The 13,610-nt window shown below is 58.4% G+C and overlaps 1 protein-coding gene across 10 annotated transcripts in view; it reads right to left on the reverse strand.

The window, feature by feature from the left end:
* Window positions 1-13,610, reverse strand: part of OPLAH (5-oxoprolinase, ATP-hydrolysing) — a 142,187-nt gene that overhangs the window by 55,601 nt on the left and 72,976 nt on the right. For all 10 annotated transcript variants that reach the window (XR_014942348.1, XM_085536841.1, XM_085536839.1 and 7 more), the window contains one exon: window positions 4,817-4,968. Coding sequence is in view for 9 of the 10 variants with exons in the window: in XM_085536841.1 (XP_085392967.1) it covers window positions 4,817-4,968 (152 nt within the window). In the remaining variant the exon portion in view is untranslated. The remainder of the gene's footprint in view (window positions 1-4,816; window positions 4,969-13,610) is intronic.

The raw sequence follows: 13,610 nt of genomic DNA on the forward strand, positions 1-13,610 counted from the left end.
TGTAGGGCACGGCCCATCTGCTCTGCTCATAGGGATACAATGGGGTCACAGCCTGCCCCATAGCTGCCCCATAGCTGCCCCATAGCTGCCCCATAGTGACCCCATGGCTGCCCCATTGTGACCCCATAGCTGCCCCATAGCTGCCCCATAGTGACCCCATAGCTGCCCCATAGCTGCCCCATAGTGACCCCATGGCTGCCCCATTGTGACCCCATAGCTGCCCCATAGCTGCCCCATAGTGACCCCATAGCTGCCCCATAGCTGCCCTATAGTGACCCCATAGCTGCCCCATAGCTGCCCCATAGTGACCCCATAGCTGCCCCATAGTGACCCATAGTGACCCCATAGCTGCCCCATAGTGACCCCATAGCTGCCCCATAGTGACCCATAGTGACCCCATAGCTGCCCCATAGTGACCCCATAGCTGCCCCACAGTGACCCCATAGCTGCCCCATAGTGACCCCATAGCTGCCCCATAGTGACCCATAGTGACCCCATAGCTGCCCCATAGTGACCCATGTTGGTGGAGATGGACATTCGTTGTAGGGCACGGCCCATCTGCTCTGCTTATAGGAACACCATGGGGTCACAGCCTGCCCCATAGCTGCCCCATAGCTGCCCCATAGCTGCCCCATATTGATCCCATGTTGGTGGAGACGGCCATTCGCTGCAGGGCACGGCCCATCTGCTCTGCTTAGAGCAATAGGAATGGGGTCACAGCCTGCCCCATAGCTGCCCCATAGCTGCCCCACAGCGACCCCATAGCTGCCCCATAGCTGCCCCATAGTGACCCCATGGCTGCCCCATTGTGACCCCATAGCTGCCCCATAGCTGCCCCATAGTGACCCCATGGCTGCCCCATTGTGACCCCATAGCTGCCCCATAGCTGCCCCATAGTGACCCCATAGCTGCCCCATAGCTGCCCTATAGTGACCCCCTAGCTGCCCCATAGCTGCCCCATAGTGACCCCATAGCTGCCCCATAGTGACCCATAGTGTCCCCATGGCTGCCCCATAGTGACCCCATAGTTGCCCCATAGTGACCCCATAGCTGCCCCACAGTGACCCCATAGCTGCCCCATAGTGACCCCATGGCTGCCCCATAGTGACCCCATAGCTGCCCCATAGTGACCCCATAGCTGCCCCATAGTGACCCCATGGCTGCCCCATAGTGACCCCATAGCTGCCCCATAGCTGCCCCATTGTGACCCCATGGCTGCCCCATATTGATCCCATGTTGGTGGAGATGGCCATTCGTTGTAGGGCACGGCCCATCTGCTCTGCTCATAGGAACACCATGGGGTCACAGCCTGCCCCATAGCTGCCCCATAGCTGCCCTATAGCTGCCCCATAGTGACCCCATAGCTGCCCCATAGCTGCCCCATATGGGTAGTGCTCTTCATGTCCCCCCAGCCCCCCAAGTTCCCCCCATGGTCCCCCAGCCCCACAAGTGCCCCCATGGCCCCCCATAGCCCCCCAGTCCGCCAAGTACCTCCAGCCCCACAAGTGCCCCCCAAGTGCCCCCCATAGCCCCCCAAGTACCCCAACCCCCCAAGTGCCCCCCATGTTACCCCCCCCCTGCCCCACAAGTACCTCCAGCCCCACAAGTGCCCCCCATAGCCCCCCTAGTCCTCCCCATAGCCCCCCAAGTGCCCCCCAGCCCCACAAGTCCTCCCCATAGCCCCCCACGTGTCCCCCATAGCCCCCCAAGTGCCCCCCAGCCCCATAAGTGCCCCCAATAGCCCCCCAAAGTGCCCAAGTGCCCCCCATAGCCCCCCAAGTCCTCCCCATAGCCCCCCAAGTGCCCCCCATGTAACCTCATAGCCCCCCAGCCCCACAAGTACCTTTAGCCCCCCAAGTGCCCCCCATAGACCCCCAAGTGACCCCCAGCCCCCCAAGTGCCCCCCAAGTGCCCCCCCAAGTGCCCCCCATAGCCCCCCAAGTCCCCCCAGCCCCATAAGTGCCCCCAATAGCCCCCCATAGCCCCCCAAGTGCCCTCCATTGCCTCCCAGCCCCCCAAGTGCCTCCCATAGCCCCCCAAGTCCCCCCAGCCCCCCAAGCGCCCCCCATAGCCCCCCAGCCCCCCAGCCCCCCAAGTGCCCCCCGTGTCCCCCAAGCACCTCCAGCCCCCCAATTCCTCCCCATTGACCCCAGCCCCCCATGGCCCCCCAAGTGCCCCCCATGCCCCCCCAGCCCCCCAAGTGCCCCCCATGTCCCCCATCGCCCCCCAGACCCCCAAGTGCCCCCCATGTCCCCCCAGCCCACCATAGTCCCCCAGCCCCCCAAGTGCCCCCCCATAACACCCCAAGTGCCCCCCATAGCCCCCCAGCCCCACAAGTGCCCCCAGCCCCCCAAGTGCCTCCCAAGTGCCCCCAATAGGCCCCCAAGTGCCCCACATGACCCCCCAGCCCCCCAAGTTCCCCCCATGTAACCCCCAGCCCCCCAAGTGACCCCCAATGAACCTTCATAGACCCCCAGCCCCCCTAAGTGCCCCCCAGCCCCTCTAAGTGCCCCCCATGTAACCTCATAGCCCCCCAGCCCCCCAAGTACCTTTAGCCCCCCAAGTGTCCCCCATAGCCCCCCAAGTGTCCCCCAGCCCCCCAAGTCCCCATAGCCCCCCAAGTACCCCCCATAGCCCCCCAAGTCCCCCCAGCCCCCCAAGTGCTCCCAATAGCCCCCCAACCCCCCAAGTGCCCCCCATGTTACCCCCCCCCCGCCCCACAAGTACCTCCAGCCCCACAAGTGCCCCCCATAGCCCCCCATGGCCCCCCAGCCCCCCATGGCCCCCATCAAGTGCCCCCCAACCCCCCAAGTGCCCCCCATGTCCCCCCAGTCCCCAAGTCCCCATAGCCCCCCAAGTGCCCCCAGCCCCCCAAGTGCCCCCAATAGCCCCCCAGTACCCCAAGTGCCCTCCAGCCCCCCAAGTGCCCCCCAAGTGCCCCCCAAGTGCCCCCAAGTGCCCCCAACCCAAGTGCCCCCCATGTAATCCCCCCCCCAGCCCCACAAGTACCTCCAGCCCCCCAAGTCTTCCCCATAGACTCCAAGTGCCCCCCAGCCCCACAAGTCCTCCCCATAGCCCCCCACGTGCCCCCCATAGCCCCCCAAGTCCCCCCAGCCCCATAAGTGCCCCCAATAGCCCCCCAGTCCCCCAAGTACCTCCAGCCCCACAAGTACCTCCAGCCCCCCAAGTCCTCCCCATAGCCCCCCAAAGTGCCCCCCAAGTGCCCCCCATGACCCCCCATAGCCACCTAAAGTGCCCCCCAAGTGCCCCCCCTAGCCCCCCAAGTGCCCCCCATAGCCCCCCAAGTGCCCCCCATGACCCCCCAAGTGCCCCCAGCCCCACAAGCACTCTCCAAGTGCCCCCCATAGCCCCCAAGTGCCCCCCATGACCCCCCATAGCCCCCAAGTGCCCCCCATGACCCCCCATAGCCCCCCAAAGTGCCCCCCAAGTGCCCCCAGCCCCCCAAGTGCCCCCCATGACCCCCCATAGCCCCCCAAGTGCCCCCCATGACCCCCCATAGCCCCCCAAAGTGCCCCCCAAGTGCCCCCAGCCCCCCAAGTGCCCCCCATGACCCCCCATAGCCCCCAAGTGCCCCCCATGACCCCCCATAGTCCCCCAAGTGCCCCCCATGACCCCCCATAGCCCCCCAAGTGCCCCCCATGACACCCCATAGCCCCCCAAGTGCCCCCCATGACCCCCCATAGCCCCCAAGTGCCCCCCATGACCCCCCATAGCCCCCCAAGTGCCCCCCATGACCCCCCATAGCCCCCCAAAGTGCCCCCCAAGTGCCCCCAGCCCCCCAAGTGCCCCCCATGACCCCCCATAGCCCCCCAAGTGCCCCCCATGACCCCCCATAGCCCCCCAAAGTGCCCCCCAAGTGCCCCCAGCCCCCCAAGTGCCCCCCATGACCCCCCATAGCCCCCAAGTGCCCCCCATGACCCCCCATAGTCCCCCAAGTGCCCCCCATGACCCCCCATAGCCCCCCAAGTGCCCCCCATGACCCCCCATAGCCCCCCAAGTGCCCCCCATGACCCCCCATAGCCCCCCAAGTGCCCCCCATGACCCCCCATAGCCCCCAAGTGCCCCCCATGACCCCCCATAGCCCCCCAAGTGCCCCCCATGACCCCCCATAGCCCCCCAAGTGCCCCCCATGACCCCCCATAGCCCCCCAAGTGCCCCCCATGACCCCCCATAGCCCCCCAAAGTGCCCCCCAAGTGCCCCCAGCCCCCCAAGTGCCCCCCATGACCCCCCATAGCCCCCCAAGTGCCCCCAGCCCCCCAAGTGCCCCCCAAGTGCCCCCCATAGCCCCCCAAGTGCCCCCCAAGTGCCCCCAGCCCCCCAAGTGCCCCCCAAGTGCTCCTTATAGCCCCCCAAGTGCCCCCAGCCCCCCAAGTGCCCCCCAAGTGCCCCCCAAGTGCCCCCAGCCCCCCAAGTGCCCCCCAAGTGCCCCCCACAGCCCCCCACAGCCCCCCAAGTGCCCCCAGCCCCCCAAGTGCCCCCCAAGTGCTCCTTATAGCCCCCCAAAGTGCCCCCCAAGTGCCCCCCATAGCCCCCCAAGTGCCCCCCATGACCCCCCATAGCCCCCAAGTGCCCCCCATGACCCCCCATAGCCCCCCAAAGTGCCCCCCAAGTGCCCCCCATAGCCCCCCAAGTGCCCCCCATGACCCCCCATAGCCCCCAAGTGCCCCCCATGACCCCCCATAGCCCCCCAAGTGCCCCCCAAGTGCCCCCAGCCCCCCAAGTGCCCCCAGCCCCCCAAGTGCCCCCCAAGTGCCCCCAGCCCCCCAAGTGCCCCCAAAGTGCCCCCCGTGGCACCTGCGATGCTCATGAATCGATGTGAGAACAGGGAGAGCAGCACGGGGTCCAGCTCCGGCCCCACAAGTAACGGGGCCGGGCTCCCCACGGCGATGCTGATGTCACCCGTGGGGGTCAGCTCCGCCACGCAGCCCGGCTCCACCACGATGGTGCTGTGGGGCACAGCCACACTCAGCCCCATAGAGACCCATAGGGACACACAGAGACCCATAGGGACACATAGAGAATCATAGGGACCCCATAGAGACCCATAGGGACCCATAGAGACCCATGGGGACCCATAGAGACCCATAGGGACCACATAGAGACCCATGGGGACCCATAGAGACCCATAGGGACACATAGGGACACATAGGGACACATAGGGACACATAGGGACACATAGGGACACATAGAGACCCATAGGGACCCCATAGGGACCCATAGGGACCCATAGGGACACATAGGGACACATAGAGACCCATAGGGACACATAGGGACACATAGAGACCCATAGAGACCCATAGGGACACATAGAGACCCATAGGGTCCCATAGGGACACATAGGGACCCCATAGAGACCCATAGGGACCCATAGGGACCCCATAGAGACCCATAGAGACCCATAGGGACCCATAGGGACACATAGAGAATCATAGGGACCCCATAGAGACCCATAGAGACCCATAGGGACACATAGGGACCCATAGGGACACATAGGGACACATAGAGACCCATAGGGACACATAGGGACACATAGGGACACATAGGGACACATAGGGACCCCATAGAGACCCATAGGGACCCATAGGGACCCCATAGAGACCCATAGAGACCCATAGGGACCCATAGGGACCCCATAGAGACCCATAGGGACCCATAGGGACCCATAGGGACACATAGAGAATCATAGGGACCCCATAGAGACCCATAGAGACCCATAGGGACACATAGGGACACATAGGGACACATAGAGACCCATAGGGACCCCATAGGGACCCATAGGGACACATAGGGACCCATAGAGACCCATAGGGACCCATAGAGACCCATAGGGACACATAGAGACCCATAGGGACACATAGGGACCCCATAGGGACCCATAGGGACCCATAGGGACACATAGGGACACATAGAGACCCATAGAGACCCATAGGGACCAATAGGGACCCATAGAGAATCATAGGGACCCCATAGAGACCCATAGGGACCCCATAGAGACCCATAGGGACACATAGGGACACATAGGGACACATAGGGACACATAGGGACCCCATAGAGACCCATAGGGACACATAGGGACACATAGGGACACATAGGGACCCCATAGAGACCCATAGGGACACATAGGGACACATAGAGACCCATAGGGACCCATAGAGACCCATAGGGACACATAGGGACCCATAGGGACCCATAGAGACCCATAGGGACACATAGGGACCCCATAGAGACCCATAGGGACCCCATAGGGACCCATAGGGACACATAGGGACACATAGGGACACATAGAGACCCATAGGGACACATAGGGACACATAGGGACCCATAGGGACCCATAGGGACACATAGGGACCCATAGGGACACATAGGGACCCCATAGAGACCCATAGGGACACATAGGGACACATAGGGACCCATAGGGACCCATAGGGACACATAGGGACCCATAGGGACACATAGGGACACATAGGGACACATAGGGACACATAGGGACCCCATAGAGACCCATAGGGACACATAGGGACACAGAGAGACCCATAGAGACCCATAGGGACACATAGGGACACATAGGGACCCTTAGAGACCCATAGGGACCCATAGGGACCCATAGAGAATCATAGGGACCCCATAGAGACCCATAGAGACCCCATAGAGACCCATAGGGACACATAGGGACACATAGGGACACATAGAGACCCATAGGGACACATAGGGACCCATAGGGACACATAGGGACCCCATAGAGACCCATAGGGACACATAGGGACCCCATAGAGACCCATAGGGACCCATAGGGACACATAGGGACACATAGAGACCCATAGGGACCCATAGGGACCCATAGAGACACATAGGGACACATAGGGACCCATAGGGACACATAGGGACACATTGGGACACATAGGGACCCATACGGACACATAGGGACCCCATAGAGACCCATAGGGACCCATAGGGACACATAGGGACACATAGGGACACATAGGGACACATAGGGACACATAGGGACCATAGGGACACATAGAGACCCATAGGGACCCATAGGGACCCATAGAGAATCATAGGGACCCCATAGAGACCCATAGAGACCCCATAGAGACCCATAGGGACACATAGGAACACATAGGGACACATAGGGACACATAGGGACACATAGAGACCCATAGGGACACATAGGGACCCATAGAGAATCATAGGGACCCCATAGAGACCCATAGGGACCCCATAGAGACCCATAGGGACACATAGGGACACATAGAGACCCATAGGGACCCATAGGGACACATAGGGACACATAGGGACACATAGGGACCCATAGGGACACATAGGGACACATAGGGACCCATAGAGACCCATAGGGACCCATAGGGACACATAGGGACACATAGGGACACATAGGGACACATAGAGACCCATAGGGACACATAGGGACACATAGGGACACATAGAGACCCATAGGGACACATAGGGACACATAGAGACCCATAGGGACCCATAGGGACCCATAGAGACCCATAGGGACCCATAGGGACCCATAGGGACACATAGAGACCCCATAGAGACCCATAGGGACCCATAGGGAAACATAGGGACACATAGAGACCCATAGGGACACATAGGGACACATAGGGACACATAGGGACACATAGGGACACATAGGGACACATAGGGACCCCATAGAGACCCATAGGGACACATAGGGACCCATAGGGACACATAGGGACCCCATAGAGACCCATAGGGACACATAGGGACACACAGAGACCCATAGGGACCCATAGGGACCCATAGGGACACATAGGGACCCCATAGAGACCCATAGGGACACATAGGGACCCATAGGGACCCATAGGGACCCCATAGAGACCCATAGGGACCCATAGGGACACATAGGGACCCATAGAGACCCATAGGGACCCCATAGGGACCCATAGGGACCCATAGGGACACATAGGGACCCCATAGAGACCCATAGGGACCCATAGGGACCCCATAGAGACCTATAGAGACCCATAGGGACACATAGGGACACATAGGGACACATAGGGACCATAGGGACACATAGAGACCCATAGGGACCCATAGGGACCCATAGAGAATCATAGGGACCCCATAGAGACCCATAGAGACCCCATAGAGACCCATAGGGACACATAGGAACACATAGGGACACATAGGGACACATAGGGACACATAGAGACCCATAGGGACACATAGGGACCCATAGAGAATCATAGGGACCCCATAGAGACCCATAGGGACCCCATAGAGACCCATAGGGACACATAGGGACACATAGAGACCCATAGGGACCCATAGGGACACATAGGGACACATAGGGACACATAGGGACCCATAGGGACACATAGGGACACATAGGGACCCATAGAGACCCATAGGGACCCATAGGGACACATAGGGACACATAGGGACACATAGGGACACATAGAGACCCATAGGGACACATAGGGACACATAGGGACACATAGAGACCCATAGGGACACATAGGGACACATAGAGACCCATAGGGACCCATAGGGACCCATAGAGACCCATAGGGACCCATAGGGACCCATAGGGACACATAGAGACCCCATAGAGACCCATAGGGACCCATAGGGAAACATAGGGACACATAGAGACCCATAGGGACACATAGGGACACATAGGGACACATAGAGACCCATAGAGACCCCATAGAGACCCATAGGGACACATAGGGACACATAGAGACCCATAGGGCCACATAGGGACACATAGGGACACATAGGGACACATAGGGACACATAGGGACACATAGGGACACATAGGGACCCCATAGAGACCCATAGGGACACATAGGGACCCATAGGGACACATAGGGACCCCATAGAGACCCATAGGGACACATAGGGACCCATAGGGACCCATAGGGACCCCATAGAGACCCATAGGGACCCATAGGGACACATAGGGACCCATAGAGACCCATAGGGACCCCATAGGGACCCATAGGGACCCATAGGGACACATAGGGACCCCATAGAGACCCATAGGGACCCATAGGGACCCCATAGAGACCTATAGAGACCCATAGGGACCCATAGGGACACATAGAGAATCATAGGGACCCCATAGAGACCCATAGAGACCCATAGGGACACATAGGGACCCATAGGGACACATAGGGACACATAGGGACACATAGAGACCCATAGAGACCCATAGGGACACATAGGGACCCATAGGGACACATAGGGACCCCATAGAGACCCATAGGGACCCATAGGGACACATAGAGACCCATAGTGACCCATAGGGACCCCATAGGGACCCATAGGGACCCATAGGGACACATAGGGACCCCATAGAGACCCATAGGGACCCATAGGGACATATAGGGACACATAGAGACCCATAGGGACACATAGGGACACATAGGGACACATAGGGACACATAGAGACCCATAGAGACCCCATAGAGACCCATAGGGACCCATAGGGACCCATAGAGACCCATAGGGACACATAGGGACACATAGGGACCCATAGGGACACATAGGGACCCATAGTGACACATAGGGACCCATAGGGACCCCATAGAGACCCATAGGGACACATAGGGACACATAGAGACCCATAGAGACCCATAGGGACACATAGGGACCCATAGGGACCCATAGGGACACATAGGGACACATAGGGACCCATAGAGACCCATAGGGACCCATAGGGACCCATAGGGACCCATAGGGAGACATAGGGACACATAGAGACCCATAGAGACCCCATAGAGACCCATAGGGACACATAGGGACACATAGGGACCCATAGGGACCCATAGTGACACATAGGGACCCATAGGGACCCCGTAGAGACCCATAGGGACACATAGGGACACATAGAGACCCATAGAGACCCATAGGGACACATAGGGACCCATAGGGACCCCGTAGAGACCCATAGGGACACATAGGGACCCATAGGGACACATAGGGACACATAGGGACACATAGGGACACATAGAGACCCATAGGGACACATAGGGACCCATAGGGACACATAGAGACCCATAGGGACACATAGGGACACATAGGGACACATAGGGACCCATAGGGACACATAGAGACCCATAGGGACCCATAGGGACCCATAGAGAATCATAGGGACCCCATAGAGACCCATAGAGACCCCATAGAGACCCATAGGGACACATAGGGACACATAGGGACACATAGGGACACATAGGGACACATAGAGACCCATAGGGACACATAGGGACCCATAGAGAATCATAGGGACCCATAGGGACCCATAGGGACCCCATAGAGACCCATAGGGACACATAGGGACACATAGAGACCCATAGGGACCCATAGGGACACATAGGGACACATAGGGACACATAGGGACCCATAGGGACACATAGGGACACATTGGGACCCATAGAGACCCATAGGGACCCATAGGGACACATAGGGACACATAGGGACACATAGGGACACATAGAGACCCATAGGGACACATAGGGACACATAGGGACACATAGGGACACATAGAGACCCATAGGGACACATAGGGACACATAGGGACCCATAGAGACCCATAGGGACCCATAGGGACCCATAGAGACCCATAGGGACCCATAGGGACCCATAGGGACACATAGAGACCCCATAGAGACCCATAGGGACCCATAGGGAAACATAGGGACACATAGAGACCCATAGGGACACATAGGGACACATAGGGACACATAGAGACCCATAGAGACCCATAGGGCCACATAGGGACACATAGGGACCCATAGGGACACATAGGGACACATAGGGACACATAGGGACACATAGGGACCCCATAGAGACCCATAGGGACACATAGGGACCCATAGGGACACATAGGGACCCCATAGAGACCCATAGGGACACATAGGGACACACAGAGACCCATAGGGACCCATAGGGACCCATAGGGACACATAGGGACCCCATAGAGACCCATAGGGACACATAGGGACCCATAGGGACCCATAGGTACCCCATAGAGACCCATAGGGACCCATAGGGACACATAGGGACCCATAGAGACCCATAGGGACCCCATAGGGACCCATAGGGACCCATAGGGACACATAGGGACCCCATAGAGACCCATAGGGACCCATAGGGACCCCATAGAGACCCATAGAGACCCATAGGGACCCATAGGGACACATAGAGAATCATAGGGACCCCATAGAGACCCATAGAGACCCATAGGGACACATAGGGACCCATAGGGACACATAGGGACACATAGGGACACATAGAGACCCATAGAGACCCATAGGGACACATAGGGACCCATAGGGACCCATAGAGACCCATAGAGACCCATAGGGACACATAGGGACCCATAGGGACACATAGGGACCCCATAGAGACCCATAGGGACACATAGGGACCCATAGGGACACATAGGGACCCCATAGAGACCCATAGGGACCCATAGGGACACATAGGGACCCATAGAGACCCATAGGGACCCATAGGGACACATAGGGACCCCATAGAGACCCATAGGGACCCATAGGGACCCCATAGAGACCCATAGAGACCCATAGGGACCCATAGGGACACATAGAGAATCATAGGGACCCCATAGAGACCCATAGAGACCCATAGGGACACATAGGGACCCATAGGGACACATAGGGACACATAGGGACACATAGAGACCCATAGAGACCCATAGGGACACATAGGGACCCATAGGGACACATAGGGACCCCATAGAGACCCATAGGGACCCATAGGGACACATAGAGACCCATAGTGACCCATAGGGACCCCATAGGGACCCATAGGGACCCATAGGGACACATAGGGACCCCATAGAGACCCATAGGGACCCATAGGGACATATAGGGACACATAGAGACCCATAGGGACACATAGGGACACATAGGGACACATAGGGACACATAGAGACCCATAGAGACCCCATAGAGACCCATAGGGACCCATAGGGACCCATAGAGACCCATAGGGACACATAGGGACACATAGGGACCCATAGGGACACATAGGGACCCATAGTGACACATAGGGACCCATAGGGACCCCATAGAGACCCATAGGGACACATAGGGACACATAGAGACCCATAGAGACCCATAGGGACACATAGGGACCCATAGGGACCCATAGGGACACATAGGGACACATAGGGACCCATAGAGACCCATAGGGACCCATAGGGACCCATAGGGACCCATAGGGAGACATAGGGACACATAGAGACCCATAGAGACCCCATAGAGACCCATAGGGACACATAGGGACACATAGGGACCCATAGGGACACATAGGGACCCATAGTGACACATAGGGACCCATAGGGACCCCGTAGAGACCCATAGGGACACATAGGGACACATAGAGACCCATAGAGACCCATAGGGACACATAGGGACCCATAGGGACCCCATAGAGACCCATAGGGACACATAGGGACACATAGGGACCCATAGGGACCCATAGGGACACATAGGGACACATAGGGACACATAGGGACCCATAGAGACCCATAGGGACACATAGGGACCCATAGAGACCATACAAACCCATAGAGACCCATAGGGACCCACAGAAACCCATAGGGGCCCATAGAGACCCATAGGGACCCATAGAGACCCATAGGGACACATAGGGACCCATAGAAACCCAGAGAACCCCATAGAGACCCATAGAGACCCATAGGGACCCATAAAGACCCATAGAGACCCATAAAGACCCATAGAGACCCATAGGGACCCAGAGAACCCCATAGAGACCCACAGAGACGCCATAAAGACCCATAGAGACCCATAGGGACCCAGAGAACCCCATAGAGACCCATAAAGACCCATAGAGACCCATAGAGACCATAGAGACCCATAGAGACCCATAGGGACCCATAGGGGCCCATAGAGACCCATAGAGACCATAGAGACCCATAGAGACCCATAGGGACACATAGAGACCCATAGAGACCATAGAGACCCATAGAGACCCATAGGGACACATAGAGACCCATAGGGACCCATAGGGACCCATAGGGACCCATAGAGACCCATAGGGACCCATAGGGGCCCATAGAGATCCATAGAGAGACCCATAGAGACCCATAGAGACCCAGAGAACCCCATAGAGACCCATAGAACCCCATAGAGACCCATAGCGACCCATAGCGACCCATAGCGACCCATAGGGACCCATAGACCCCATAGCACCACACTCAGCCCCATAGCGCCCCATTGAGACCCATAGAGCACCATAGAGCACCATAGAGATCCACACCACCCCCACAGAGACCCATAGAGACCCATAGAGACCCATAGAGACCCCATAGAGCCCCATAGAGCACCATACAGCCCCATACAGCCCCATAGAGACCCACACAGCCCCATAGAGTGACCTTATATTGATCCCATAGGGCCCCAGTCCATAGACCCCCCTTAGGACCCCCATAGGATCCCCATAGCCCCCATAGACCCCCCCATATGACCCCCATAGGACCCCCAGGTCCCCAATAGACCCCCATAGGACCCCTATAGGACCCCCATAGGACCCCCATAGACCCCCCATAGCC

The sequence above is a fragment of the Coturnix japonica genome, chromosome 2, assembly GCF_054131305.1.
Source record: "Coturnix japonica strain WE chromosome 2, WE-NBRP24, whole genome shotgun sequence".
Lineage (NCBI taxonomy): Eukaryota > Metazoa > Chordata > Aves > Galliformes > Phasianidae > Coturnix > Coturnix japonica.